The following is a 24,335-nucleotide window of genomic DNA, read 5'->3' on the forward strand; positions in this document are numbered from 1 at the left end:
TCTCTCTAACACATATATATATATATATATATATATATATATATGCATTACCTTTTCTTTTTCTTACTTTGTTGTTGTTGACGTTGTTGTTATTTTCATAGTTCTAAAGAGGCACGGCGATGGGGAGGACAAAAGGTCAATGATCAACCACCTAAATGGCGCCCTTTCTGGGCTTGGTGATTGCTTGTTTTTGATAATATAATGCAAATTTATCGCGATCCAGATTCAAGATTTGAATTATATGAATTCAAGTTCTATCATAATCCATTTGATTTACCGTGTTTAAAAGCTTTATTATGTATAACTTACTTAGTGAATCGTATACATACGATATTTTAACTGAAGATACTGAATTCAAATAAATTTTTATCTAATTGTATGCTACATCCACATTAAAAACATGCATCCTTTGGTCACCCATTTCCTAAATGATATATTTTCCCTACAATGAAGCTTTGGAATTACTTCATACTTTATTCAAAGTTTTCATTATTCAATTTCAATTAAATACCTTACAATATGTATTTTTCTCCTCATATATGTGTCAATTATTGTTATTGGGTGAAGCCTCAAAATATAGTCATCAACAATGTGTATCTTCACCTCATTTATTACCTAAAATCATGGTAAAGTATATTGATGTGATGCAAATATCTAATGCAGATAATTTTTTATCGAAAAAAACTTTTCAACGATAAAGGAAATGAAAAATCTAAATACATATAAGGAAAAGCGAAACCCACTTAAATAGATAAATCAATTATATTTCAACATTAAATTCCACTATACAATTACAATAAGATTAATCCTAGAAAAAAAAACATAATAAGAAAATTGTATCATAGGATTATACAATTACCATCTTGCTTAGTATCCTTTTTGCTAGTTGTATTCACTAGCTTTGTATTTGACTCAATTTCAATATTTGCAATTGTAGCCACATTTTGTCCAATTGGAGTAGTTGATTCAACTATAATTGGTTCAACCCAAACTAAACTCTCCATATAAGATGTCACATATGGAACTCCAATTCCATTGGCCCAAATTCCAAAATCTTCAAATTCTTCATTTTCATGATCATACAAAAACACATTTTTATTTATATACACAATTGCCTCAGCATCATAATCCAACACTCTCAATGGTATTATTGGCCCGGACAACTCTTCATCCATCCTTGTCACGTATAACTTCGTCCACGTTTCTTCTATTCCATATTCTTTCATTAACCATACCTCGATATTCAATACACTATTATCAACCGATGAAGTTGATTTTGCACAAACCGATAACGATCCATGCAACGAGCTTATACAATTCGCTTCCCGCTCCGTAGGGTTCGGGAGCCAATATTCCTGAAACACCTCGTTCGCCACGTTGAACGAAACGATCGGCAATCTCCTCGGTCTGATTTTTCCGTACTCGCGCTGCGTAAGCCAATGGATGCACCCGTTGAAGAAAATCGTGTCCCCCCGGACATAATAATACTGTGAAGGAAAACAATCCCCGATTTTTTTCCAGGAATCGAGTTTTAAACTGTACACCTCAACTTCTGACCATTGTTTCTTTTCGTTTTTTAATCTATCGTCGATATAAGTAATTTTTATCAATTTGTGATCACCAAGACCATCGAAACCGAACCCGTAATTAGGGGCGTGCCTCTGACGCTCCGGGGAGAATTTAGAATGGGGCAACACCCTATTTTTCCTCATTGATGGATTCCATAAATTGATTTCTTCTTTACCATGTAAGAACTTAGTGATATAACAAATTAATCCGTTACACGAACCCAATAATTCATAGGTACATTGTTTCGTGTATGTTACGGGGAAGCCCGGGTGAATTAGCTCGTCACACGGGCCGCCCGCGTAACACCACGATCGAAGCCCCTCGTTAGGATATAATTGGTACACGATTTGGAAAAGACGCAAATGGTTGCTAACAAATTCCATTTTCTTCAAATGTGTGTTGATGAAACTTGGATCGTTGATTAGAGAACGCCATGATTTACAAACGGATCGAAATCGAACGAGAGAACTCACGGGTAAATGCAATAAAATCTTGTTTATGATTTGATCCGTGTATAATGGTTTCTTCATCTAAATTTGTCACCTTCATAAAAGATTATTTGGTTCCTCCAGATTTAACGTCTCGAACAATTTTAAAAAAAAATCACCGCATCGATACTAACCAATATGGTAGAAACTTTTTGGGGGAAAAAGAAGGTTAGTTGGAATATTATGAAATTCACAAAACTAAAAAAAGATTTGTGGGAAGAATACTGGCTTTGCTTAATTTTAGCTTTCTTTTGTTGAGTTTTAAGAGTAGTTTTAAGCAAAATGTTTCTTGTTGATATTACATTATTACTAACAATTATGTGAGGCTATGAAATAAATTTCTTGTTGTATGACAAATGTAAGGGAGACAATAATTTCAACGTTAAATTGGATAATTCATAATTACACCAACAAAAAAAAAAACATTGGAGGAAAGTGATCATTATTATTTCAAAAAGGTGCAAAGTAATAATATGATATGATTTAAAGTGTTTTATCTTTTAATCGGATTCGAGTTGTGATAAGAGAGCGAGTAAAGAATCTTATGTCATGAGAATTGAAATTAATTAGGTCAGTAAGTTTCGAATATTTAATTATTATTTTTTTAAAATCAATCTTAATATTTCTATTCATGCTAAAAAAATCGCCCGTCTAACCGTTCAAACCATATTCCTTTATAGTCTTCACTAATACATAACAACAACAATAACATATCCAATGTAATTCCAAAGTAGGAATTTGAAGAAGGTAGACTATAAGTAGATCTTATCCTATCTCTCATAGAGATAGAGAGACTGTTTTAAACAATTCTTAGCTTAAATTACGCATATCAAAGCAGTTCAAAAAGGAAAAAAAAAAAAAGAACATAATGACAAAAGTTTGATTATTATACAAATCATACTGACTAAACTTTACATAAAAAATTAATATTGAAATTAAAAAATTAAATATTAGCCCACCACAAATGAAAATGAAGTGTGTAATGAAACAAAAGATTGGCTGGCCAACCAAATAAAATGGGATCCTATGCATTGCTTTGACTTAATCCTCCCACAAAATTCTCCATTTTTCAACTACTACCACCATCACCACCTTGACAAAAAACAATAAAAAAACACTAACAAAAAAGAATGGAGAAAACTACTAAAACCAAAAAAATATCCTTTATTATGTAAAAGTTCTTTGAGGGAAAAGGAAAAAAAAGGTTTGGAATGAGAAATGGATACAATAAATCCATTGAAAGACCAACCTCATTCAATTCCCTTGAGGAAGTTATTGCTTTGGGCTTTGTATGCTCTTCTTCCTATAATAACTTTTTATCACTTAATTGCCTTTCAGTTTCCTCACTCACTTTCTCAATCTAAACAATCACTAGTCATCACCACATCATCTTCAACTCCATCAAAAGGTAAGGGTATTTTTTTACTTATATATGTTTTTTGGATTTATACATGAGATATCTATTAGTTGAAAATATGTTTTAATAATCGTGTTAGCATTTTTACTATAGATCATATGCTTTGTATGAGTCATTTAGACTTTTAAAGATTTATACGTGTAGAATAGAAAATGTAGAGAACTATTAGTACTTTTATTTGTATATTATAATATCAATTTGAGATAAGTTCATATAGAGTAACATGATCAATGGGGATTCATATAGTCGATCTCAACTTATTAGGGATTGAGGCATAGTTATTGTTGTATATGCTGTGGTAGAGCTAAAAGGAGTCAAAAAGGTTCAATTATCATCGGAAAATTATACTACGTAGATAAGGTAAAAATATTTTTTGTTTATATAGAACCATATTTAGTCCTCTTGACATAAAGGGAGTTCAAAATTGCTATAGGTCATAAGTTTAAATCTTAGGTTTGACACTCCTATTATTTTTTCGAATCTCTTATGGTTTGAATTTCTGATTTCGACACTATATATATCATTTCCCATATTTGCATGCACTTTTATTGATAATCATCAAAACCTTATCCTTTTTGTGCAGAAATAGGAAATGCTAGTGTAGAAATTTCATGTGACTATAGCAATGGCAATTGGATTCAAGACAAATTAGGCCCTTTATACACAAAATGTAACACTATCAAAGAGGGCCAAAATTGTATAACACATGGTAGACTTGATAATGACTATCTTTATTGGAGATGGAAGCCAAATAATTGTCAACTTCCAAGATTTGATCCAAAAAAATTTCTTCAACTCTTCAAAAACAAGAATTTAGCATTTGTTGGTGATTCACTAGCTAGAAATCAATTGGAATCATTACTTTGTATGTTATCAACTTTTAGTCCTCATGACTTAGTTTTTAGTCATGGTGAGGAAAATAAGTTTAGGAAATGGCATTTTCCTTCACATAATGTTAATATATCAATATATTGGTCACCTTTTCTAGTTAAAGGGGTTGAAAAATCAGATAAGACATATTATAATACTTTGTATTTGGACTCTGTTGATGAGAAATGGGCTAAAGATTTAGGACAAATGGATTTGGTTGTGTTTTCAATTGGACATTGGTATTTGCTTTCAGCAGTTTATTTTTATGGTGACAAAGTACTAGGTTGTCATTCTTGTCCTGGTTTGAATTACACTGAGGTTGGATTTTATGATGTTTATGGTAAGGCATTTGAGACAACTTTTAAGACAATTCTTGATAGGAGGGGTGGTGGCAAAGACAAACTTGATGTGATTGTGACAACATTTTCACCAGCACATTTTGAAGGTGAATGGGATAAGTATGGGGCATGTTCTAAGACAAAGCCTTATGATGCTAAGGAGAAGGAGAAACTTGAATGGATGGACGCGGAGATGAGGGAAACATCCATTAAACAAGTGAGTATCGCGAAAAAGGAAGGTCATGAGAAGAATGTGGTGAGGTTTGAGGCAGTGGATGTGACTAAGTTGGCATATTTGAGACCTGATGGTCATCCTGGACCTTATATGCATCCTTTTCCCTTTGCTAATGGGATTCAAGAACGCGTTCAGAATGATTGTGTTCATTGGTGTTTGCCAGGGCCTATCGATACATGGAATGAGATTTTGATGCAAGTCATGATCAAGAAAATGGACAACCTAAGATAGTTTAGTGAAGAAAGTTTTTACTTTTACTAGTCACTATATGTATGTTGATTTTTCCAGATTCTTGTCCAATGAGTAATTTTTTTTGTTTCCCTTGGAGAGCCAAAGAAAGGAATTCAGATTTGTGTCACTTAGGGTCCATAAAAGGAGAAACGCACGCTACCAGAGTTCAAACTCGAGACTTCTGGTTCAGGGTTGAGAGACTTCCTCTCATCCATTCTACTACATCCGTGTGATTGTTTTATTACTTGGATAGAATAATGTGAAAGAATTGAATAGAAGACTTAGATTTTGAAGAAATGTAGAAATTAGAGATTTGTTTTATGTATTATGATTTTCTTGAAATGGAGTCTCAAATTTGTAACTCATTCATGTCATTGTAACACTATTAGTTGGTCACATTTTAATACCATGATGTTAAAGTTATGCATTATTGTTTGCTTTAAAGATTCTGAATATCATCTTGTTAAACAAGTGAGTTCCAATAAATTGCAGCTCAAGGAAGGAACTAGGAACCATCGGAAAATTATATTGTATATTCAAGAGTCATACTATGACTTCTTGTTTTTTTTAAATTTGAATTGCTTTAGTGAAGTTTTTTACTATGTTAGTACTCACCCTCTAATCTCGTTAGAAGTGGGATGGATCATTAGTTTCTACTTTTTTACCACAAAAATCCAATCAAGTGCTTCGACGTGAATTGGAGAGTAAGAAGGACAGCTAAATAGTATTGTAATCTGATGATCAAGCGATGTGCAACAATGTTAATCGCAATTGTAGCACATCACACCACTTAAGGCTAGATTGTTTTCTAATATTGCTGGATTATAGACTAGTTTGTTCAAGCAATCACAAACTTGTTAAAACCAAGGAAAACTTCATATTCACGTATATTTTCAAGTTTATACAAAAAAACATGTTCAATATAAACTATATATACACCCCCCCCCCACCTTTTTTAGTTATTATTGACAAACTTTAGGCAAAACCTTATTTGTGCTCTTCTTTTTCTTCATCTCCTCTTCTTCTTAATTACTTTATTCGTATGCATGTACTTTAATAATTGTCACATCAAACTTCAGATAAAGATTTAAAATATTTTAAAATTGTCAGATCAATCTGATAATTAGTGTAAAACTTTGACATTATCTCACTAAACTTCACATAAAAAATAGCTCCCAAGGCAAAGCTCAAGTGGCAAAAGATGGAGGATTTGTGGCTTAAGTCACAGGTTCAAGCCCCACACCATACAAAGCGAAGTTCGGTATTTAAGTGGAGAAGGGTAGAGGGGCGGGCCCATTATCCACCAAGTTTAAAAGGCTGTGATTGGTCCAAAAGGGCGGGTCACAGACGGATTTCTCGATTATCAAAAAAAAAAAAAAAATCACATAAAAAATATGAACTTTGCTTTCTTTCAACTTATATGTGAAGTTAGACTTTTACAATTCAAACTTTAGATACGTATGTCTAAACTTCAATCCCTCATACGTGTGAAAGTTCATTTAAAGCAGCTAAAATTGTAACTTTGGCTATGCCTTAAATACATCCTAAGTGGCTATTTCTGCACTTCACCCCCATAAAAAATCCTCTTTTTTCTACAAACTCTCTTCGCACTTCGTTCTTCATTTGCGGTCCAAGATTTGGCGCAATTTCATCAACTAATTGAATGTATGTCATTTTCATTTCTGTATATATATATTAGCTAAACACAACAATTTTGAATTAAATTACCCATTTTTATTTTTATTTTCAAAATTAGGGTTCTAATATTGGTGTAGCATTTTGATTTTTCTGCATTTTAATGTTATTGAAGCTTCTATTCTTTGATTTTATCATCTCTTTATGCAGCGGAGATTCGTGATTTGTCTGGGAACACAGTAGGAGGAATTAATTTAGCTATTTTTACTCGAAAGTTTGGATTTTTGAAGCAAAAGGGAAGAAGAATCCAGTGTAACATTGTTGAGTATGTTAGTCTTGAGCTGGAATTAAGGTATTTTACTTTTTTGTTCCATAATAAGTGGCTCCAAAGTAAATAATTTAGTAACTGTGACTGGCCTTCTTCGGAGTTTCGTGTATGGGGCTGCCCTTTTTGCATTCTTGCTTTGGTAATGTTTCTTTTGAATTGAGGGTCTATGAGAAACAACATCTCTGCCTCACAAATACTAAGACAGTGGTAAGGTTTGTGTACATCCTACCCTCCTCAGTCTCACTTGTGGGATTACATGACGTTTGTTGTTGTTGACTTGTTGTTGTTGTTATGCTGCTCAACAATGGGGAGAGAAAGAATACTCCCTCCGTTTCAATTGGTTTGTCTAATATTGACTTGACACGGAGTTTAAGAAATTAATTTAGCTTTTTACTCAAAGTTTGGATTTTTTGAGTCAAAAAAGAAGAAGAATCCAGTGTAACGCTCTTGAGTGTCCATGTTTCGAGCTGGAATTATGATGTTTTGCTTTTTGTTCCATAATAAGTGGCTCCAAAGTAAATAATTTACAATAGATCCTTGTGATCAGCCCTTCCCTCGAGCTTTAGTGCACTAGGCTGCCCTCTTTGCATTCTTGCTTTGATAACATTTCTTTTGAATTGAAGGTCTATGGGAAACTACATCTCTACCCCACAAAGGTAGGGGTAAAGTTTGCCTATATCCTACCCTCCCCACACTCACTTGTGGGATACTGGGATTACAGTGGGTTTGTTGTTGTTGATATGCTCAACAATGGGAAGAAAAGGAATACTCTTTCCGTTTTAATTTGTTTTATCTGATTTTGACTTTGATACGGAGTTTAAAAAATATAGAAGACTTTTGAATCTTATGGTCTTAAGCTAAAGATATGTAGATGTACCAAAAATGCCCTTTAATCTTGTTATTTTGAACATGTCATGTGGAAGGTTAGAATTAAGGAGTTGCTAAAAAAGGAAAGAGGCATTCTTTTTGAAATGGACTAAAAGGGAAAGTAAGATAAACAAATTGAAATGGAGGGAGTATATTGTTTAAAAATAGAGCAGAACATGAAGTTGTTATTGGCTGTGTTTGGTATCAGTATGATGGAAGTCATTTTCCATAATAATTGATTTTTCTAGTGTCTGGTTACCAGAAATGTTTTTCTTCAAAAGGGGAAATGATTTCCCTGGTAAAAAGTGTTTTCCGTACAACTAACTTAACTTTTAGCATCATGTTTCTTGATCCAACTAACACATGTTTCGTGTTAGAATATTTGGGGAAGTTATGTATATACATGCATGCATGGTTCATTTGAGTTAAAAAATTAAAGAAAGCTTTTTTGTGTTTTCTTACTTTTTTAGTTTTACAGGAATGCGTCAAGCCTGAGGGAAGTCCCATGTAATGAATAGCTTGTTTCATGCATGTTCTGTTGCAATATTGACAAGCACTACATATCTGCCTTGAAGAGTTCAATTTGTCGAATTCTGGTGATATCTTGGAGGATGAGCTTTTGCACATGCTTGAATTAGAAAGTTGATTTTGACTTGTTTCTGGATAGAATTAGCATCTAACAAGTGTAGTGGTGATAGTTCTCTTTCACGGAAGTTTGATCCCATTCCAATAATGAAGGAAGAGAGAGATGGTTTCTTTGTTGTTAAGAAAGGAGATATTGTTGGAGTCTACAGAAACTTGGGTGACTGCCAGACTCAAGTCGGATCCTCGGTAACTATTGGAGGAATTTTAATCTGCATTTATATTATATAATGTGTGTATATACACACACATATGTGTATATATATACAAAGCTAGATATATGTATGTTGTTTGTGTATTGATATGGTGTCAACTGTGACTTTTTTCACTTTTTCCCCTTGGTGGCTTGAACTCCCAATCCATTGGTTGGCACTGGAGTGCTCTTGCCACTGGATAAACTTCACTTGTCAACTTGTAGTCAATATATATATATATATAGGCGAATGCTACACCACATTTATCTTATCTGTTCTTTTCCTCGTGAATTTATGCAGATGTAGTTGCACTGCAAGAACTTCATAAAAAAAGTTTGACCATATTTATTTGCTACAGCTTCATTTACATAGGTCAACAGGAACCTGGTGCCTAATTTATCTGCAGATGTCAGCATTTCCTTGATGCTTTCCTTGTATGAATAAAATTATTTTTCAAAAGGAATAATATTTATTACAGCTTCAACTTGGTTTTTCTTAATCAATGATAAAGTTATAGTAGTGTAGGAATTCCTCTTACAGAATAGGGGTGGTAAAGGCAGTTCTGTTATCTGTGTCCGGCAATGGTTATATAGCAATGTGCATGAAATGGGAAATATATCAAACTTGCAGTGCGTTAATCGGTTCCCCCTGCCCCTTGCTTTGACAGATATGTGATCCTCCGGTTAGTGTGTATAAAGGCTACTCCATGCCAAAGGACACGGAGGAATATCTTCTATCTTGTGGACTTAAAAATGCACTTTATTCTATCAGAGCTGCAGATCTGACTGAAAGTCTCTTTGGGGCTCTAGTACCATGCCCTTTTCAGGTAAAACATTGTACTAAATTGTGTGCAAAAATTGTCTGTTTGTCTTTTATAAATGAAGTATGTCATCTCAGAACTTTTGGAAGAAGGCAATCCTTGTTCACATCAGCTTTCTTTTCCAGGAGACACACAGGACTTCCAAAAATAAGAAAAGGAACAAAGGATAGAGTTAAAATTTGTCCTTCTCACATAAATTTTGACTTATTGATCATGTTGTGAGTTTGATGCAAGACTATTTGAACATGTGGGTTCCTTTCTAGCACTACTTAATTACTAATAACTCTCCCTTCCACTTATTATACAGTTCACACTACCCAAGAAAGAATCCTAAACTAGGGGTAAAACCAAAAGTGAAATAATAGAATTTGGATCTATTGATTACAATTCATCTTTGGAAGTAAAGCCATGATATCCCCATCTGATTTTGTTGCGTAAAGAAAAAAGTTAAAGTTGAGCTCTTGATGTCATTAGCAGAATTCGCGGAGTCCTGCCATGGTGTTTGCGTTGGGAGAATATTTTTTAACTTTAAAACTCGACTTCTGCCTTTATGATATAGAAGGGATGAAGACTTATTACCTCAGTCCTCACAGTTCCCTAATTAAGGAAAAGATTACAAATTTTGTGCTGATCCCTTACCATATGAACAAATGATAAAAAGGAGAAAGTGTGCTTTAAATTACATTATACATGGGACAGATACCACATAGCTGTTCTTCTACATATCAATATTATCAAAGATGATCTCTAAATGCAGCTGATCCAGTTATTTATTTTGTACTAAATTAAGTTAAGTTTCCTACTTATTGATGTGAATACTCCTGTTATCAGTAGTACTTGTAAAAATTGCTGAAAGTTGCTTACGTCTCATCTTTTGAACCAGTCATTGTCATACAATTTTATCAGCACTAAATTTTTGCAGCATCAATCTTCTTCCAAAGGTGGAGCGTCTGAGCATACGCCGAAGAAGAGGTCTCAGGAAGCAATGTGGTCAGAATATGCGGTAAGTTAGGGTTATATTAGGTTATTGTGTAAGTCGGTCAGCGTTTACAGCAGTTGCTTTTGAAGTATATCTCGTTTCTTGTTCTACAGAGAGAGCTAACTAATGTGCCTACAGTTTTTGGTTATCTTACGAAGTGAGTACATTCTTCAATTTGCACCTCTCTGGATATAGAAGCATGATTATAACAGTAGGGGCTTGTTTGCTGAATTTTCCTTAAGATGCCATAGTAAATGGTCTTACAACTTACATGAGAAAGCTACTTATTCAGCTGGAAGGCAATTTCCTTTCCTAAAGTAGATCTACTTGGAATTTGAAGACTGGATACTTAACCATTGTGAGCGAAATATCAGTATTTTTCTATTATGTCTGGGTAGCCCTTTTTGAAGAAATGATTATGTAAGGAGGTTGAAAGTCTCCAATACGGTACCTGTTAATGAGCTAAATCTGTTTAAACGGAATACTAGTAGCTTGTTAATAGGTTTCTACAGCTGTTTTTAGAAATATCTGGATATAGCAGTAGCAGAAGTTGTTGTTGACAAGTCTCCGCAGCTATTGTAGTTGTGTATAAATAAAACTAATACTAAGAATAGGTCAGAGTGGGCCATGTATAAGAACAGTAGTGAGTAGATTGTTGACATGTTTCCGTAGTTTTGTGCTTTTCTTTGGCTCTAAATGATACCTTATGGTGCTGGCTGCTTACAAAATATTGAAAATAGAAGTAGTATTTCAATAAAATAAAAATAGGTCATGCCGGGTGGCTTATAAGAAAAGTAGCTTGCCAGCAAGTTCTTGCAGCTGTTGTTATCTTTGCTTTTTTCTATTTCTTAATAAAAACTCATGTAAGGTATTGGACTTTATAAGATTGAACTTCATAACAAAGGATTATATAGTTCTGAGAATCTATTCAAGGAGCCACATCCTAGTAAATGTAGCAAGAAATCTGAAAATACTATTTCTAGTAAAAGGTGTCTTTCCCTGTTACAGATTGCAATAGTTCTTCTGATTAAGAAGATTCCAGTAAGTTACCCTTCGGGGTGGCCCAGTGGATTGGGCTTGGGACTTCCATGTTGGAGGTCTCAAGTTTGAAACCCCTTGCCAGCGAAAGCAAGAAATTTGCCTTCTAGGTCGAGCTCGTCGCACCGGGCTTGCCTAGTGCGGGTTACCTCTCCTATGTGGTTTGCGAGCTATTGCATAGGAGTGGAGGTTTTACCCTGTACGCACCCAAAGGGTAGCGGCTACGGGTTTCCCTTGTCATCAAAAAAAAAAAAAAAGATTCCAGTAAGCTATTGTGATGAGAAACATTTATAATGTGGAAGGAACAGCAAACAATAGATATCAGTATCCTTCCTGTTTAGAATTTTTTTCTCTCAGCGAAAATTGACAAACAATATATTTGTCGTCTAGTTTTTACATGTGACCTGTGTATCAAGTATTTTCATTAGATGACTGGATGATCCCAGTTTACCACGTCTGTGTTTTGATAAAGCAGAAAGAATGGTGGAAATGGAAAAAGAAAAACTGTGCGCACTCAAAGGGTGTCGGCTGTGGGTTTCCCTTTTCATCAAAAAAAAAAAAAAAGATTCCAGTAAGCTATTGTGATGAGAAACATTTATAATGTGGAAGGAACAGCAAACAATAGATATCAGTATCCTTCCTGTTTAGAATTTTTTTCTCTCAGCGAAAATTGACAAACAATATATTTGTCGTCTAGTTTTTACATGTGACCTGTGTATCAAGTATTTTCATTAGATGACTGGATGATCCCAGTTTACCACGTCTGTGTTTTGATAAAGCAGAAAGAATGGTGGAAATGGAAAAAGAAAAAATGTTTCTGACTGAAATTTCCCTAATTGACTAACAGTTTCAATGGCACTCTCAAATATGGACAAAAAGTTCCCTATTACTATTCTGATGTTGGTAATAAATATAATTAAGAGCTATAATCTTCAACTTCTGCGACTGCGGGCTAGGCTTAATAGCAAGATAAGAAACCTTTTTTCCCGAACCGTTGCATGGGATGACTTTTCGGGAGTGCTGAGTAGTTTAAATGAACCAGATGGATAACCTTTATCTTCTCTTTGATCGAGCTGAGGTCTGGATATTTAGCTGAGTAATTACTGTACTTGCCTTAGCTCTGACGAAAGACTTCCTGTTTTCTGCAAAGTTTGCATTGAGCATTAAAGGGGAACTAATACCACCTATTGGTTGATCGAAGACATATTTAGGTTAATTAAGTGTTACAATTTGATGAGTTCTGACATCTTTTTGTGTGCAAAGTATGTAAAGTTGCGATTGTCAAACCATATTCTTTGCAATATTTTGTTGCTGTACTGCATTCTTCTACCTGGCTCTTGGAGAGGTATATAATGTAAATTTGGGCTCAAAGTAGTACTGAATACTTACACTTACGAAAAAAGTACTAGTTACAAAATGCTATACTAGTTTCTTGTGTATACGATCTATTTGGCTTGCCACACTTTGGATTATATCTTGTTCATTGGCATGTTTATTTGCAGGATGCTGTTGGATCAGCTGTTACTTCAAATGATTCCCTAAGAAAGCATATCAAGTTAGAACCTCCTAAGGGTGACCAGCAAGCTCTATCATCCAGTGTGAGTGGCTGTTAAAACGATGGCTTCTTATGAAAAAAACATAAATGATTTCAGTATATATGATTAAAAAATAAATTGTCTTTATACTTAATGGGAAGTCGGCGAAGCTAATCAATCTTAATTTAGCGAATCTATGATGAACTTACGGCAACTATCAGGTTGAGTTCTTTTAAATTCTCTTAAAAGGTTTATGCTGTTGGAATGAAGGAAGCTGATCGTGGATATCCTCAGCAGCGGTCTTGTACTCTTGAATTTGATGGTACTTCAAAAGGAAACCCAGGACAAGCTGGTGCAGGAGCTGTAGTGCGAGCTGACGATGGAAGTTTGGTAATAATTACTATTTTGGGTTTGTATTTCCTTTTCCTTGTTCTTTGCTGCACTTATATTACAACTTTGCGATTAATAGATCTGTAGGCTGCGTGAAGGTTTAGGAATAGCAACAACCAGTGTTGCTGAATATCGAGGCTTTATCTTGGGTTTGAAATATGCACATAGCAAAGGGTTTACAAGTATTCGTGCTCAGGGTGACTCCAAACTTGTTTGTATGCAGGTCCGTTTCCCATATTATTTGTTTGTTCTTCTATTTTTTTTAAATTTCTTGATATCACACTTCTCCTTTATGTCTCTGCACGATCAAAGTTGTACCTGGAGTTGTGTACTTCTAGCAAAGTTTTACTTGTTCTTTTCAACTTCAGCTAGATGAATAGGATCGTTATTTGCATATTTTTTAAGGTCAACGAGGTCTGACAATCTTTTCAAGTTGTGAACCCATTTCTCAAGTCCCTTCGACGTAGTTTCTTTGTTCTATAGGATAAAACTTTTTTGTGATGTACATGACCTTTCTAGGATAAGGTAGTAACAAACTAAAAATTAAATTTGTTTTAAAAGGTAACAATCTTATTATCTTTAATCCACAACGGCTGTGCCCATAGATATATTTACATACCACAAGAGCAAAGTATATCCTCAATTCTTTCAAGGAATCTATTGTGTCTAACAGTAGATCCAAATCATCTGGAATTCTTCTTTACACCAAAAACTAAGTGAACAATTTTTCTTGATTTTCTGAGTAGGAGTAACAATTAATTTGCAATCCAACTAAAGTTTCTCGGCTGAAAGAGAGTGTTAAGTTCGGTAAGTTTAATAATGGGTAAATCATATAACTAAGCTCGTCAAAGAGTCCCTATCTTTTCCTTCTCTTGGGTAAAGATAGAGAAGGAAAAGGTAGAGGACAGCAAATAGTTCTTGTCCGTGCAAGAAGATTTTCTTGGTTGGAAATATAATCAGCATACATTTGGTCGCTCAATGAACTCAGTAGTGTCTTTGACGAGCTTAGTTATACTCCGAGATGCTTTATCATATCTTCTAAAGTTGGTCTCATGACATTACTTACCTGTTCCAAAGAAATTGGTCTCATGTCAAGTTGTTTGAGCATATTTTATGTTGTTTTCTTATTTTCTTTATCTGATTGATTTTGATTCATTAAGTGTATCCTTCCAAACAGATCCAGGGTCTATGGAAAGTTAAGAATCAAAACATCTCTACGCTATTTCAGCAGGCAAAACAACTGAAGGATAGGTTTTTTTCTTTCCGCATCATTCATGTTCTTCGGGTAATTTAATAAATCTCCTCTACACCTACACTCTTGATTCATATGCTCGTCTCACTTTATTAATCAGACTTAGTAGGTGTTTGGACATGCTATTTAGAATCATGATTTCAAATCAGCATTTGGACATGCGGTTTAGAATCATGATTTCAAATCATGTTCATAAGGAGCCTCTGGTCTGTAATAGCACCAAAACTGAATTAGAGTTAGAGCCCTCATCATGGTTTCTCAGTTACCTAGTTCTTACCTTACTGATTTTCGGAGATATAAACATTTTCCAACTCTCGTTTTTGTAGGAATCAAACTGTGACGCGGATCAGCAGGCGAACTTGGCTATTGAACTTCCCGGTTAGAGTTTAGTTTTTGTTCCAGACTTGGGGTTTGATCATATTTGAGTTGTCATCAATGTTTTATCCAACTTCATCTCTTACTGCAGATGGTCATGTCCAGGAGGAGATAGAGAAATGACAAATGGGGCTGTAGACGACGACTCTAAACGTGGTGCTAACGAATATTTCATCGTGCTAACCACCGAGCATCGCGTTTTGCCTGTAAGTCAGTGGATAGCACAATATGTTTTACCTGAAACTTGAAGACCGATGAGGGAACTGATTGATGCAAATCGTATCGAGCTATGGCACGATAATTTATTTAACTTGTATTATTAGTATCACAATATGCGTGTTACAGCAAATTTCATGCTTCTTTTGACAGATTGTAATAATTTTAAGTACGATGAGTATTATTACTTTACTTTGCTTTTCTTTTCTTTTTTTTGGTTGCCCACTCAGTGTCTGGAGCCTGAGCCTACATTGGAGCTTCGATTAAATTCGGATCGTGCTCTGCAGGGCCCGCCCATTCGGGGGTGGCGCTCCCAACAGGATTTTCTCCATACTCAGGGCTCGATCCCGAGACCTCTAGTTAAGGGTGAAGCACTCCCACCAGTGCACTACAACCCATGTTGGTTACTTTACTTTACAACTATATAGAAGCGGCTAGAAGCAAATATCTATTTGTCGACGTGTCTGCTCTCAGTCTACGAGTATTTCTGGAAATTCAGTATTCTCTTTCTTTCAATTTATTATACTTTTGCTTTTAGTCTGCTATATATTTAAAAATTACGTAAAAAGTATGATAAATTATTATGAAGTCAAAATGAGGAAAAAAAAATGGATTGTTACACAAATAAAACTTTTTATTGTTATTTAGTGGTGAAGTTAATCTTGACGAATTCAAATCAATGTTTGAAGTTTTATATGATTGAAATTCAAATACGTAAGTTAAAGTTCACTTCAACTGTATTATGTTTTGCTCGAATTTCGGCTTAACTACTATTTCGAAGCTCACATATGACTGAAAATTACGCAAAAATACTGAAATTTCAACTATTTTTGTCTGAACTTAAAAGCAAAAATGCACGGAGATGTGTTCCGACCCGAATCCATACCCGACCCGGAAACACGTCGGGTAACAGTTACATGTTACAATACATATCACATATATATATGGTAGCGTACGTATTTATCATTTCTTCTAATTTGCGAAGTTGCAATGAACTGCGTCACTGCTCCCAAGGCGAATTGGCTATGTTCGCCGGCGATTTCCTTCTACTCCGATTCCACTAAATACTACAATCGGAGCAGCATCCGCTTCTATCCCGGAAACCGGAAGTTCAGCAGAATCAGATGCAACTTGAAAGATACCGGCAGCAGCAGCAGCAACAATCAGCCGGAAACAAGTACTGGAATCCAGCTATATAGAGATATTGAGAGGTCTGTTGCCCTAATCGCTCGATTACTTACTAGTCGATATTTCTAGTAATTTTTGCGGAACTTTAGATTATCCCGACTTTGTGAAATCAAGTGGTATGATTGAATGTGCTGCCTTTTCTTTTTCTGTGTCTGCTTGGTGTAACTTGTCTTCTATCGAGCAAAATTAACATGTTCAATTCCCTGCAAGACAAAGCAATAGGTGATATCTTTTCATTTGTTCTGGTCTTAGTCGACAGAGTTACGTATATTATTGGTGGGAGGTAGCAAGTATGAAGTATTGCGTGGAATTAGTCAAGTGCGTTATAAAAAAAAAAGATTAACATGCAAAGTACTCCCTCTGTTCCACTTTATGTGGCATGATTCAGAGATCTGAATTCTGAAATTACCTAATTTTCGGTGTGAATTTGACTTAAAATATTCAATTTTTTTGAAATAAGATCTAAACATTATCTTGATTATTTTGATCAGATACATGTCACCTCCCACCAACAACACTTACCAGGTAAATGTATCCACCAAAGCTAGGACATGTGGGAAGAAGTCACCTAGTGTTTTTTTGTCTTCGTAGATATTTGAACTCAACCTCATGGTTCTCGGGTCTCGGCCACTTCATTGACCACTAGGTCACACCCTTGAGTTCATAAGATCTACATATTTAGAAGCAACGGAAAGAGTAGTTGACTAAAAGTTAACAATTAAAAGTATTTAAAAAAATTGTGGTGATAGAAGGTGGAACAGAGGCAATATTTTTAGTTAAATGGAATGAGTCGCTATACCAAAAGACTACTGCTCTTTTTTCTTTTTTGTTTTAAAAAAATGAATCATATAACGATGACAAACTTCAAGTTGGATAAAAAAGAATGTCGATAAATATAGTTTGCGACATATTCTTCCTCTTCTATCTCTCTGTCCCTAATATGATTCATATAACGATAATAAAAAAATGAATCATATAACGACGACAAACTTCAAATTGGAAAAGAATGTCGATAATATAGTTTGCGACATGTTCTTCCTCTTCCATCTCTCTGTCCCTAATAAGCAACACAAATACATTATAATTGAGCTGTGCAAAGTGAGCTCGACAGCTTATAGATTAGCCATAGGTTCCTCCTTGTGCCTAAGGTAGTTGCGCAGTAGGACTAAAAGTATTGGCACAAAACCCAGGACAGCCCCCATAAATTGTCTTTTGAAGCAAGAATAACTGTTAAGAGGTAAGAATCAGAACAAGAAAGAAGACAAAAAAAGGAATCGGACATGCCAAAGTTGGCATTTCAAGGAAAGGTGACACTTTGAATATAATCTCACTCTTAATGAACCTTATGTCTTATACACGTTGACTTACTCTCAAGGCTCTTAACCCTTTTTATGGATCAGTTGTGTGTGCTATTATCTGTTTGTTCCATAAAATAAAATAAAAAATACCTTTAACACTACCCATGATGGCCCTACAGCAAGAAAAATAAATTGAAAGCAGTGCTACAATTATGTAAACTGTTGTTAGCAACTATATTTTGTATGTGTATGCACAAACTGATGGACGCATGCATTTGGATATGTATATAATTGGAATCTTGGTGATGAATGTGGGAAACTGTTGAACTTACTTTTTTAGCTAATCAGAAGATGAAAATTCATTGGTATGAATTGTTGTGTTTGTCTAACCTAATCTATCCATAATGTCAATTATACACGGCCATATATGATTGTGAATTTGGAGTTCTAATCAGATGATTGGTGATTCTTGACTTAGCGTTGTCAGTTAAACAGTGTCTTTTTTCCCTCATCAAACCTAAAAAGTAACTACTGATCATGTTTATTCACAGATTACTTACAGAGACAGTGAAGCAATCTCAAGATTGGGGAAGCTCACAGGACTGGGATGAAATCGAGGTTACTAAAGGAATTCCCTAAAAATATGCTTTAGTTTCAGAAGAATTGAATCAAGAAACTTCTTTCCTTTTGTGTAAATTTACAAGTGTGTATTGATATGCAACTTGCTTCCTTTATCTCTTACCCCAATTTTGCGTTACTTAAACCATTTTTGGGTTGTAACCTTTAAACAACTTCTCTGTCTTCCAAATAAGCTTAAGACAAAAAAGAAGTATCTAGTTTGAGAGAGCACAAAATTACTGTTACGTTTGAAGGAATCGGTCATTATGCAACTTGCTTCGTAAGCATAATGTTGGATAAATGTATGTTATGTCATTATAATGTGTGTCTGGAATGGACGTTTATATGATACAATCTCAACTGTGACATGACAGTAAATAAGACAGTAGGTCGCTTATGAATGAGAACAAGGACGGTGGCCCACATATCCATGTCCTATATTCATGTTGGAATACTTTGATGAATTATAAATGAAATAAACTCACTGTGCTATTACAGGGAGCATGGGTATTGCAACCAAAAACCTCAAAGCCGAAGTTAGTCGTACATTTTGTTGGAGGTGTTTTTGTTGGGGCTGCTCCGCAGCTTTCTTACCGCCTGTTCCTTGAGCGGCTCAGACAGAAGTGAGTTGTTTGATCTTGATGCTAGAGTCCATCTTATTCTATCTATGTTAATTATGTGCTTATTAGTTGAAAGCAGCATCTCTTCTTTATTATATTTGTGATGTATACACGCCTTAAAATCATTCTGAATTATAGTTATTTTTTCTCTCTTTTTCGCATTATTGATAAGCAGGATAAGAAAAGTAGAAGACTTTTAACTAATTACTGCACCAATGGGGTGACGGTACTATAAATTTCTTCCATTCTCTCTTTCACTGTATTTAAAGCTTGAAGGTTGACCTCTCAGATTTTCAGTAAGCAAGAGAAGTGATCCTATTTTTAAATAGTATCTTGCTAGATGATTCAGTAACAATCATTCACTTTCTCGTAGAAGTGTACCGAACTTTATCCGGTGCTTTACCAACTGAAGGCATGTTTTACTTCAGTAGTTGGTTTAAGAGATCTCCAACTGTTTAATCAGACTTGTGCAAAATGTTTAATCATACTTACGAAGCAAAGATATTTATGCTATTGGCTGTATTAGCCTACCTGATGTCCATTCCAGCAGTGTCATTTTATAGCCCATGTCAGCCCCTATTGTAAGTTAAATGGTCATGTTTTACTTAAGTAGTTTGGTAAAGGGATTTCCAACTGTTTTATCGGACTTTAAGAAGCTAAGATTCTTATGCTATTAGTTGTATTAGATTACCTGACACCCATTCCAGCAGTATTATTTTATAAACTAGTATGCTAATATACCTGATGATGGTAGCTATAATCCTTGTCCTGTTCTTGTCTCATCTGTTAAGTGGGGTAAATATAGTGCTTAGTCTTATTAACATTGTGAGACAGGGATATGTTGGTGTTGCAACAACTTACTTTTATTACATTCTGAGACAGGGATGTCTTGGTGATTGCTACACCTTATGCTAGTGGATTTGACCATTTCTACATTGCAGATGAAGTGCAGTTTAAGTTTGATAGGTGCCTTAGATTTCTCCAAGAAAGAGTGAGTTTCAGCTTTTACCTAAGATGAGACTGTTTTATCATGCTTTGTTTCTTATGAATGTCCATTGGTGACATAGGTACAAGACCTTCCTGTATTTGGCATTGGGCACTCTTTAGGATCTGTAATTCACCTTTTGATTGGTAAGTTACTGTTTCTCGGTAATATTTTTTACATAGAGGTAAATTTGGTCAACTTGGTCCACAACGTTTGGTGCTTGATGATCAGGAGCTAGATATGCTGTGAAAAGAAACGGGAATGTATTGATGGCTTTCAACAACAAGGTACTTGATGGATTTATTTTCAGCTTTATCCTGAACTCGTACAACTTTAAAATCAGTTTTAGGGATGCAAAGACAGACACAAATGGAACTGACGCATACAGGCTTTATTTCCCATATTTTTCTTTCATTTGTCTGTCTTTTTTTCTTTTTTCGTTATTTTTTTTGGTTGGTGGGACAGGGTAGGGGCTGCAAGCAACTGTATTAAATTAGATTCAGCTTCATAAGCTCAGGGTGGTCAAGTTGCTGCATGTTCATGGGTGATATGGGATCATTGTATGTCTTTCCAGAATTGCAGGAACAATCTGTACCAGTCTGAATTAATTTCTTCCGTGACACCTTTTATATTAACTTCTAGCTTTATGACTAAACCTAGGTATAGCATCTTAAAATGTGTGACTTATCCTCAACCCTGTTACAATTCTAGTTTCATCTGGCCTGAGCTAAATGAGGCTTCTTTAGAGTTCGTTATGCTTCAGTTACATTGAGTGGCAGACTTAGAAGTTTATGTGTAATTTGCTTTTAGGCAGCTTATCATATAAAGGGGAAATATTTTGCACTCTCTCGTGTTTGAATGGTGGAAACTTGTCCTTAGTTTGAACTTCTAAATTCCAAGTCTTATACAACAACATCTGTGGCTTAGTCCCAAATAAGTTGGGGTCATCTATATGAATCCTCACTGAGTGAGCGTGTTCCCCATTTAAATTCTAAAACTTGTAGGAAAAGGAAAATAGAAAATTTTGATGGACCTAGCTATGAAAATATTGCAAATTGGTTGAATCAAAGTTTCTGCTTTATTGGGTTTCATTTGTGGAGAACCATATTTTGGTGTAGGTTCTGTTTTTTTTTATATACGGCTTGTTATACGAGGATCTCCCCATCAGTAATAAAATTGTTTACCTTATAAAAAGAATCCAAATTACTGTTTTTATAGTCATCCTGTAGATGTTCATGCAAGTAAAAAACAGTAATATGTGTACATATTTTAGGTCTGCTCCTGTTAGACCACTAGGAGTTTGAGTTTCTGGACATTTTAATGTGCACAATAATATATGTGTGCTGAAGCATTGCGGCCCGGGTAATCTATCACCATCTTAGCATATAATAATTGGAACTCTTAACAAGTTTCCTATTACTTTGTTTTCCCAGGATGCCAGCCTTGCAGTGCCGTTGTTCTCGTCTGTTCTTGTTCCAATGATGCAAAACTTTGGACCAGTTTTATCACAGATCGCATCATCACCAACCATTCGTCTTGGGGTAAGTAGCTTAATTCACCAACTACCCAGCTTCTGTTCAATGTTCTTGTTAGATGACTTTCACATGTGACATTATAGATGTTTTTTCCTGGATGAACGGGTTGGATCGAGACCATTTTTGAGTCATCAGATGGATGGATGCCAAGACTAGTAAAATTGCCTCTACATAATTGTGTCATGTGTAATTGCTCAAACACAAACAATAATAGACTTTGTTACTAGAATTTCTAATCTAACTTGTATCCATGTTTACTCAACTGTCTCTTGAAAAAATGCTAATTGATCAAGAGCATCCTCCTCTTTGAACTCTTCACAGTGTCCTATTCATCTTTTATTTGAAGTATTTTCTTTTGAACTGATTTCACTTACTTGAAGGTTTTGCTCATTCTTTTGTGCCTTTGGTTGACCTTCACTTTTTGTGGGATGTTGTAATGGTTGGTAGGTATTAAATGTTTTCTAGGTTCAAACATTATGTCACTGTTATAGTCTTGTAAGTCACTTTTTCATAAAATTTCACATGGAACTGAATAAGAGGATACCATCTTTTACTCCACTCATATGTTCTATATCTACAGGCGGAGATGACTATGAAGCAAATAGAGAACCTTAGCCCCTCAATTATGAAGCAAGTTTTTCCACTGGTTGAGCAACTGACTCCTCTATACACGGACTTGATTAATGGAAAAGAAAATTTCACTCCAAGGCCAGAAGAAACTCAAAGACTGGTATGGAAAATTTTGAGATCTTAATGCTCATTAACTATAGCTACATATTTAACTAGGTACATAGCATGAACATTTTTAGTTTACTTTGTTGCTATTTTCTGGTGTAACTTGTGTAGTGTTTATTTGTATGACCAATTCAATGACTACTATGCAAATGTAGAGCAGATACATGTAGGGATGGCAATGGGGCGGGTGGGTTTGTCCTTTTGTGGGGAAGGTATGGGGTGGGGCGGGTTGAAACAAAATTTTGAACATCTTGTGCAAGGCTTACACAAAATATCTATCTTTGCTGTCCAAAATTTTGTTAGTTTTCTTATCTAATAAATATATTACAGATAAGGTCCTACTACGGGATTTCGAGGAATCTCTTAGTAAAGTTCAAAGATGATACAATCGATGAAACTTCAACACTAGCTCAGGTGCTCAGCTCAGGTTCTGCCATCAGCTCAATGCTGGACATGTCTATCCGCACTCTTCCTGGAGACCATGCGCTTCCTCTACAGCAGGTTCACCCTAAACTACGAAACTCAGTGAAATGAAAGTACATCTCAGCTAGTTTCGACAATTTATGTGATGCATTTTCCTTTTTAGTTTGTCCAAAAAGAAAGATATATCTTCTCATTTACCTTTAATAAGACAATTTATAGCTACATAAATTGGGACGGGACGGAGGGTGACTCTGCTGGCACATATTCATGTCAGGCCAACTTGTTCTGCAAATAGTGCACTTTCTAGAGATTGAAACAATGTACACCATATCTTACCTTTCTTTCATTTTTCAGGCTCTACCAAATGTTCCTCCAGGAATGACGGACGCTGTTAACAGGAGCAGCGAGCTATTGGCAAATTTGACAGCAGGAACACCATGGGAAAACGTCACGAAGGAAGTCGGCAATACGCTTGGTAATGTAGACTCTATAATTCTTAACTCTGGGAATTCAAAAGACTTGGATATGCTTGTGGAGACAATAACATCATGGATGTACTCTAACACAGGCCCAAGACTTTTACAGTGATATACTAAAAAAATGTATGTATATGAACCCTCCTAATAATTTGTAATGATTGTATATACTTGATTGACATTTGGTCATGCTCATGTATAATGTGAATGTATACTTGGATTTTTGGTATAAAAAGGTCAATTATTTGTAACTGGTAATGTCAATTGTAATCTGTGTATTGGATTGATCATGACCTGTGTACGATCGACAAAATTGGAACAACTGTTTTTTTAAAAAAATATATGCTTATTTTAGAGAATTGAAGTGTTTAGTCATATTTTTAGAACGAAAATGGAATTGTTACAACAAGAGAAATTGCTCAGATGATAAGCATTGCTCACCTCCGCTCTTAAGATCAGACAAAAAAGGAACTCTTGAAGAAGGAAAGGATATAACATGCCCTTCTCCAATGTTTTTACTTCTGACGTTCTGAAAACATCACTTTTCATTGCTTTCTGTACAATTTGTTACTGACACTTAGCAAGTGAAATAATATAGTAACAGTGATTTGGAATCAACCACTTCTTTTTTAGTTTCCATTTGGTGTTTGGTTATCCAGATTGGAGCCCAACTAAATCTGAATTCACACTGAAAAGTCTCACATTGGGGGGGAGGTAAAACACTCTTTAACAAAGAAACCAACAACTTAAGACTATGAAACATCTCATATAGTCTATGTTTTATTTTATAATCAAGATTACCTCTATCTCTAAAATATGCAACCACGACACACTGCTAAAAAGAGGAGAGCCTTTTTCTATAAATGAGCCATCCACAGGCCAGTGACGCACTGTTCAAAACACGAAAATGAACCCACCCCACTACATCCTTCTTCACTTAAATACCAAAACAATCCCCATGACCCAAGACAAAGAAGAAAGTTGTCCAAAGTTTGATCAATATTTGAATTGGAAGACTAAGCTAATAATACTCCCTCA

The 24,335-nt window shown here is 35.1% G+C and overlaps 3 protein-coding genes and 1 long non-coding RNA gene across 7 annotated transcripts in view; all 4 read left to right on the top strand.

Annotated features, from left to right (window-relative positions):
• Window positions 1-414, top strand: part of LOC102598058 (uncharacterized) — a 3,026-nt gene extending 2,612 nt beyond the window's left edge. Inside the window, exon 4 of the long non-coding RNA XR_367379.2 lies at window positions 102-414. This is a non-coding gene — a long non-coding RNA (uncharacterized lncRNA). The remainder of the gene's footprint in view (window positions 1-101) is intronic.
• A 2,675-nt stretch (window positions 415-3,089) lies between these two features.
• On the top strand, window positions 3,090-5,578 carry LOC102598278 (protein ALTERED XYLOGLUCAN 4). Its single transcript, XM_006348464.2, has 2 exons — window positions 3,090-3,465; window positions 4,058-5,578. Exons 1-2 carry the CDS (start codon window positions 3,276-3,278, stop codon window positions 5,146-5,148), a joined length of 1,281 nt encoding a protein of 426 aa, XP_006348526.1. The 5' UTR covers window positions 3,090-3,275; the 3' UTR covers window positions 5,149-5,578.
• Window positions 5,579-6,695: 1,117 nt separating this feature from the next.
• LOC102598621 (uncharacterized) lies at window positions 6,696-15,621 on the top strand. Of its 4 annotated transcripts, none has more exons than XM_006348468.2 (11): window positions 6,696-6,813; window positions 6,994-7,135; window positions 8,449-8,809; window positions 9,482-9,640; window positions 10,557-10,637; window positions 13,154-13,249; window positions 13,436-13,576; window positions 13,656-13,799; window positions 14,754-14,861; window positions 15,155-15,212; window positions 15,295-15,621. In XM_006348468.2, exons 3-10 carry the CDS (start codon window positions 8,711-8,713, stop codon window positions 15,209-15,211), a joined length of 885 nt encoding a protein of 294 aa, XP_006348530.1. In that variant the 5' UTR covers window positions 6,696-6,813; window positions 6,994-7,135; window positions 8,449-8,710; the 3' UTR covers window position 15,212; window positions 15,295-15,621. The 4 variants fall into 4 exon arrangements, with proteins under 4 accessions (XP_006348530.1, XP_006348527.1, XP_006348529.1 ...); XM_006348465.2 differs by having other exon boundaries at window positions 6,697-6,813; window positions 15,155-15,206; XM_006348467.2 differs by having other exon boundaries at window positions 6,697-6,813; window positions 13,457-13,576; window positions 15,155-15,206.
• Window positions 15,622-16,370: 749 nt separating this feature from the next.
• LOC102599594 (uncharacterized) lies at window positions 16,371-23,555 on the top strand. Its single transcript, XM_006348469.2, has 10 exons — window positions 16,371-16,630; window positions 18,457-18,523; window positions 19,022-19,146; window positions 20,026-20,134; window positions 20,211-20,274; window positions 20,360-20,415; window positions 21,562-21,669; window positions 22,244-22,393; window positions 22,729-22,899; window positions 23,176-23,555. The coding sequence occupies exons 1-10, from the start codon at window positions 16,410-16,412 to the stop codon at window positions 23,407-23,409; spliced, it is 1,305 nt and encodes a 434-aa protein (XP_006348531.1). The 5' UTR covers window positions 16,371-16,409; the 3' UTR covers window positions 23,410-23,555.
• The last annotated feature ends 780 nt before the right edge of the window (window positions 23,556-24,335 follow it).

Source organism: Solanum tuberosum, unplaced genomic scaffold (assembly GCF_000226075.1).
Source record: "Solanum tuberosum cultivar DM 1-3 516 R44 unplaced genomic scaffold, SolTub_3.0 scf00098, whole genome shotgun sequence".
In the NCBI taxonomy this organism is placed as follows: Eukaryota; Viridiplantae; Streptophyta; class Magnoliopsida; order Solanales; family Solanaceae; genus Solanum; species Solanum tuberosum.